This window comes from Hylaeus volcanicus, chromosome 5 (assembly GCF_026283585.1).
Source record: "Hylaeus volcanicus isolate JK05 chromosome 5, UHH_iyHylVolc1.0_haploid, whole genome shotgun sequence".
NCBI classification, from domain to species: domain Eukaryota; kingdom Metazoa; phylum Arthropoda; class Insecta; order Hymenoptera; family Colletidae; genus Hylaeus; species Hylaeus volcanicus.
The window spans coordinates 27,108,031-27,114,850 of NC_071980.1; the positions used below are offsets into that span (position 1 = coordinate 27,108,031).

Genomic DNA, 6,820 nt, shown 5'->3' on the forward strand with positions numbered 1-6,820 from the left:
CCGGGGATGTCTCGTTCATTATTAAAGCAATGAAATACTACCTCTTAAGCGTGCTCCTCGCTGTTGCCGAGCAAATTGGGGTGGCCGCCAAACGATTCATCCTTTGGTCCATCGCAACAGCGGTATAATTGATTCACTGGGAACTTAGTACATCGCGAGGGCATTAGCAATTCCCCCACCGTCGAAACGAGGAACGGAAAGCTTTGCGGAACGAGGGGGATGAAGCGTCGCGGTTCGAGAAACAATAGGGAGGATCGTCGAGATTTTTCGAGAGTCATATTAATAAGGGAGAGAAGAAAACCGTCGATCTAGCGTCGATCTCTGCAAATACACGCGCAATATTTCCATACCGAAAGAAAATGGATTAAAAATCCCTCCACTCTTCGCTTCGCTTTCTTTTCACTCTTTCCTTTCCATACGATCACGAGCCATCCCTTTCGAGCGTTCGTTTTGCTATCGAGTTCCTTTCTCGCTGGTTTTTATCCTCGTTGAAAATCTGTCGAGTCCTTTCAGCAACGTGGCCCGCCAGGATATCGGTCACCCGATTCTTTGTGGCCAGGATTAATCTACTTGTCGGGAAAAAAAACAGTCACGGTAGAGGAGTAGTTTTCGGAGCGCAAAAAGTGGCGCGGTTTATCTCTCTTAGCGGCACGCGTCATTAGGCAGTGGCCCGCGGAAGGTCGCGTGATATATCACGCTGAAATTTATGGCGAACGTCCATATCCGAAATTCGTATCTAGTTAAGAATTTAGTCCGTGTTCGCCACGGACTCGTGGAACCTAAACTCGAGTCGTTCCTGTTTCGCTTTCAGGGCTGTTCCTGACGTCGCAGGGGCGGCTATCGGAGGCTGCGGAGGAGCAGCTCCGAGCTGCCGAACTTTCCAGATCCGATTACGAGCTATCGATGGCGGCAGCGTCGGCGCTGCGTCAGGCGGCCCGCCTCGAAGACGCGGAGGTCTGGTACAGACACGCCGCCAGTCTGAGGCCCCACGAGGCGCGAAGTCACACGAACTTGGGCGCCATTCTTCACCTGAACGGCAAATACAAGCAGGCAGCGGCAGCGTACAGCGAAGCTTTGAGGCTGCAGCCAGGCGACGCCACTACCATCATGAACCTCCACAAATTGGCGGCGATTCTGGCGTGACCTCTCGACACTGGCAACGGTGTCGCCGCGGCCACCACGAGAGACAGCGACCAGAGGAACGAGTGCGTGTATCATACGACCCCAGAAAAGACCCACTATCGACTCGCCGTACTTCCTGACCCCACGTCTCCCCGATCTTCCTCCCGATATTCGTTTATATCCGTCGACCGGCGCAGCAATGTCACGAGGCCGACGTCCTCGGGGACCTTGGCGCGCTGTCGACTCGTATCGCCTGCTATGGTATGTAAAGAATAAAGCTTCCTTTATTTTTCTCTAACGTTCGATGTTATTCTATACCGGTATCCCTTCCCCGGCCACTATCCCGAACAGGAAACGGTGCTTGAAGCTCGCAGAAGACCGGACGCCAGGTAAACCACGCCAGGTAACTTAACCCTTAAACAAGTCTCAAACACGATACCGGACTTTTAAATCGAACCGTACACTTGCCACTGGTTTGTTTTCAATATTTGGCCGTACGTGTATTGTCAAAATTATTCAAGTAACGAATACATTGATATTTGTTTAAATTTAATTTGGAAAATCAGGCTTCCAAGGGGTTAAGAACACATATCGCGTGTAACCCCCCGTGCGCCGCGAGCGCGATCCCCGAAACATTGGAAATTAGCCGAAAGTTGGAACAATCGGTAAGAGTCCTCGGGTTAGGTTTGAGAACCGAATCTCGAACTCACTTCCGAAGTGTAAATCATCCGCGAATAGTTTGCCCACGGCCGATTCCGTTCGAAAGAAAAACTCCAAGGGATCCCGAACGAGTTGACCCTGACTTCACTGGAAGGGCTGAAGCCGCAAGATTCTCGCCCCCTTCTGGCTACGGGGCGACGCCGACGAAGCTCCATTAATACCGAATCTATTTGCGCAACGGCACCGACTGTAATATTTAAGTTTACACTTTAAATCACACCCCCGAGCGAGTCGCGAGAAGAGTCGGCGAGAGAACGGGCGGTGGGGGTGAGGGTGGAAGACAGGAGAAAAAGACGGATGAGGGTAATACCGCGGGAAACGGTGGATACAGTGCCGAAGAGGTGAAGCAAGAGGGAAAAGGGGGAAAGAGGGAAAGGACGGAACGAAGCCACCTGTCGCTCTCGTCTCCCTGGTAGAGACAGTCTCGACAAACACTCGACAGGTGCCGCGCGACGGTTACCTACCTTTATTCCGCGAAGAACTCGCTTCGTTATCTTTAAAGCGGAACTCGTCGAGACGCCGAGGCCGAACGAGAGCTCGTTCAGTCGGTACAGGTCCGAGCTACGTCGCGTGCCATTCCGTTTCGACCGTCGTCGACTCCTTTTTGTCCTCGCAACTTCTTCCTCCGCCTTCCCAAACGTCGACTTTTATCTTTTTTCTACTTCGTTGCCGTTAATATTTCACGCGAACTCGCGGCGAACCCTAACCTAGGTTCCCTTTTCGCTCCAGCCGTAGTTTCTTTCGTCTTCGATTTCTCTAACAAGGAAAGCTTTTTAGGTGTCCGCCTCCGATCGCTTTGATTTTTGGACATGTTTTAAAGGGCCGAAAAATAAGATATACGTATTTCATATTTAGGGGATGAAACGACTCCTTAAAGTTTCAGTTGTAATAGGCTATATCCGAAACTATCGTATGTAGAAGAAAACTTTTTAAAAACATGTTTCGTGGTTTTCTATCTGCATGTAAAATCTGGCCCTACATTTTGTAAAAAATAATTTGTTTATAATAATAGTCTATTACTGCTGAAACTTTGGAGGGTCGTTTCACTCCATAAATATGAAAACGGGCCGATATAAAAAAATACGTATATCTTATTTTTCGGTCCTTTAAAACATATCCAAAAATCAAAACAATTGGACATCTAAAAAGCTTTCCTTGTAAGTAGCCTCGAAACTCGCAAGAAACGACATCGGGGTTACTTTCCACCCGAAATAAAAGACTACCTTGGTTCCCAGAAATTTCTTTTTTTCTCATCGCTGGATAATTACCTCTTCGTTTCTTATCTCTCTTAACGCATTTGCCGCGAACACCGCAATTATTTTATTTCTCCAAGGCGTAAATCCTTGAATGTCATCGATTTTCCGGCCGTCGCCGAAACGATAGGTGGAACCTTTTATTTTTCCAACCCCTCGGTTCTCCATCTCTTTTCCGTAATCTTGTCTTCTCCGCTGAACTCAGCTTACCCCCTTTGCTAACAGATTAAACGTATCATCGTTTCCTTTACTTTACTTTCCTACGGTTTTCGTTCTCCTAGACTTTCGCTGAGCGACATTAATTCTTGTAATTAGTCACAGTCGAGACTGTTTCAGGTTGAATGCTCCCTCTCTCTCTCTCTATTCATTCCTAAAACTCGATAATCGGGGAAATTACCCTCGTTTGGTATGCTATCGTCACTTTCCACACGTCTACTATAAGAAACAAAAAACTTGTTTTGGTTTACGCGTAGGAAATTTGTTTACATGGACACGGATATTTACTACACGGATTTCTACGCGACTTTACGTGTTACACGTGAAACCCGTGTCCACGCATAAATGGGGGCTCTAATTTCGATACTCGTATGCCTTTAGCGGATATAAGCCAGAAACTGTGGCGAGACTGGATCTCCTTCGATCGCTCGGTCCGCTTCCGTGGATTTACTCGTAATAATCCCGCTAATAATCCCTATCTCGCGAAGACGTCAACTTCATTGTTCGGAAAACGACGCATACCTCCCCTTGCGTGCTAAACTCCGAGACTGTATCGCCACCGGGACACGGCTGTATCTGCGGGGCAGTCCTCGAGCTCCGTTCCGCGACGAACAGAGCGGAAAACGACGCCATTAACCGCGCCACGTCGTCTCGAAGCCTTTCACCCGGTTTCTTCGAGCACGGACCTTCTGTTTCGCGAGACGCCTTTGTATCGAGAGGTCGACCGGCTCCCGGGAGACTCCTCCGGCATAATAAATGTCCGCCTATCCCGCTGGCCCATCTCTTATTGCGCCGCACGAAGGAGCGCGCCCCGGCGAACGGGGAGAAAAAGCGTACAGAGAGGAATGTCAATAAGGGAACTGGGAAGTAGACAAACGGGAACGTCCAAGTTCCCGTGAAAAATAGAGATGGGAAGCTCGACGGCGGAGTAATCGAGAACGAGGCGTCGGCGTCGCTTCGAGGCGAAGATTCCGAAAGAACCGACCGCTCCGAAGACCACGTGTTTCGAAAATTATGTCGATCATTTACCAAACGTTAGGGAAAAATTTTTAGTCCTCGGAGTTTTTTGAAAATGTGGGGAGGAGTGTTTAACTTATTTGCACCACATGGAACAGTGGAAAATACGTTCTTATCGTCGATATTTTATTTGAATTCAATTTCCAAGTAAATGGCGCGTATGTATCCGCTAATGATGCAAATGGGTTAAATGTTGAATCTTCCAACGAGTAAACGGTTCGAGATACGTAGTTGTCGAGTTTTTAGAAAATGCGAGTGCTCGCGTTTCTTAGCGCTGGCTGAAAAATCTTCCTTAATTATCCGAAGCCGTTCCAGGATTAAAGCGCGGGGTATGGCGAACGGCTCGATAAAGCGCAACACGAATAAGGAAGTCGCTGTCGGCTTGATCCTAAAGGACGGGTCGGCTAAAACGTAATCGACGTGACTGATCCTGTTGCGCGACCGGTAAGTAATTAAGAGAGGTCGTTTAGAGCTTAACGAAATAGAGCGACTACGAAAAGACCGAGGCAAATCCGTCGAACGCCCAACGAATAAACTTGATTGCTTTCTTCTCCCGATTCACCCTTCCGTCGTTTATAAAATTCATAGTAAAGAAAAGAAAATTAAAAGGAACGGTAAGCTTGTCTTTCGAGCATTCGCGCCCCTCTACCCCGTTATCCTACGGTATTAAACTTATTTCTCTGGGAACACGATTCACGATAACGTGTCGGTTCCCGGACGCTCTCGCCCGTGACGCTCCGAACGAAAAATCAGAAAGAACGAGGCAGAACGAGTGTAAACTTTCCGATTCTTTCCGGAACGATGCGCCTCGTCACGGCGCGTTGATCGGGGGGTCGAAATGAATCGGTCCATTAAGCGTCATCCGTCAAGCAGAAGAGAACGAGCGTCCTCGAGCGGAAGAAAAACCCCGATGGAAAAAGTTTCCAGTTCCGAGACCAGGTACGTAAAGATTTCATTTCCAGCTGGGGACAAAAGGGAAGGCAGCAGGTGCTGTCGCGATGAAATATTCCGTAGGTCGTATCATTCGAGACGGCAAGGTCGCGCTACGCGAAACGACGGAAGGTCAAGCGACGCTACCCCTTTGACCTCACCTGATTTATTTCCCGCGTCGGCGTCGCGGTGGGACGCTGAAAAACGGCCGTTGCAAAATTCAGGATCCAGATTCTCGCGACCCGCGAATCGAACTAGCTGGAAACTAACGGCGTACTGTAAACGCATCGAAGCGTTTATACGAGTGTCTGTATTTAATCGATATTAGGTCTCGATAACAGCGTTTCGCCACGGACGATTACTCCTCGAAAGAAGACTCTCACCCCCGACCGCGAAATTCCTCGCGACGTATAACGCTCTAAGCGTTCCGTTTGCGGATTTTACGCGCGCGAGGGTCGTGCCTCGGAATAGAATTTCCGTTTTATTCGGCCGTAATCTCGGGACGAAAATTCCGCGGAACGATCACGTGGCCCGCATGATACGCGGCTTATCGACGGTCGCGCTCGAATCGATCTTCGCTCCGCGCGGAGAAGCGATGGCTACGCGTTTTATTGCGCGTGACACGTCCACCGAGAACTGCGTGTCATAAAAGTGTAACAGGCGAATAAAAACCGAGTGCGAAAAATCGTTGTTCTTTCGTGCATCGATCCAAACCGTTGCTTTTTCGTTCCCTTTTGTTTTCGACGTGCCTGCCAGCCAATTGAGCCCGGTACTTCCAGTTCGTGGAACGCGAACGTCGACTAACCTGCGTCCAAGCGTACGTAACCGCTGACTGCGTTGCCGTTGTTGCGCAACGAATCACCTGGCCGGCCCTGTCGCGGTAATCGCCTAGTCTAACGTTGCGATCTTGCTCGTTAACCGTTCGCGCCCCATGAAGTTCGCGCGCATCTCGTTTCGGTGGATCCAAGCCGTGCGCTCGTATTTCACCGATGAGTGTTTCGCTATTTCGTTGAATTGTATATTCCAAATGTGACTCCGAAGCAAAGAGTCGACAGGTGAACGACTAATAGCTTGTTCGAGACTACGAAATCGTTATGCTTGAAGGCGGCTTCCTATGCACGTGATAGCCGTGAAACTTTACGGCGAACAAAACGTGCCGTAAAAGCGCAAAGAGTTAACAACGTCGACGATTAAGCGAACGTCGACTGCCCGCGAGACGAGAACGTTCCGCTCGAGAGGAAGCTGCGTGCTGATTAATGAACCGGTCTTATCGTGGCAGGAACGTTAGTTACACGCTCGAAGGGTGTTTGGACCTGGCGAGCAGAAATATCAAGGACGCGCTTTTTACGAAGACTTTCGTGCGATCGCTGTTTAGCGCTCATCCTTTTATAAAAACTGTAACGTCCCGCGCTGATAATAAAACGCTTTAACCATTTAGCTTGCAATGTCGTGTCAGAGACGTCATAGATGTAAATTTCATTAAGACGATGATATTCTTAAGTATCTGTTCATTTAGAAATTAAAATACAAGTATTATTAACCCCTTAAGCTACGATTTAAGC

The 6,820-nt window shown here is 48.8% G+C and overlaps 1 protein-coding gene across 3 annotated transcripts in view; it reads left to right on the forward strand.

Annotated features, from left to right (window-relative positions):
• The window catches only part of LOC128876337 (protein O-mannosyl-transferase TMTC2), a 158,350-nt gene extending 156,930 nt beyond the window's left edge, over positions 1–1,420 (forward strand). For all 3 annotated transcript variants that reach the window (XM_054122606.1, XM_054122604.1, XM_054122605.1), the window contains one exon: positions 812–1,420. In XM_054122606.1, coding sequence (XP_053978581.1) covers positions 812–1,143 — 332 coding nt within the window. In that variant the 3' untranslated portion in view covers positions 1,144–1,420. The remainder of the gene's footprint in view (positions 1–811) is intronic.
• The last annotated feature ends 5,400 nt before the right edge of the window (positions 1,421–6,820 follow it).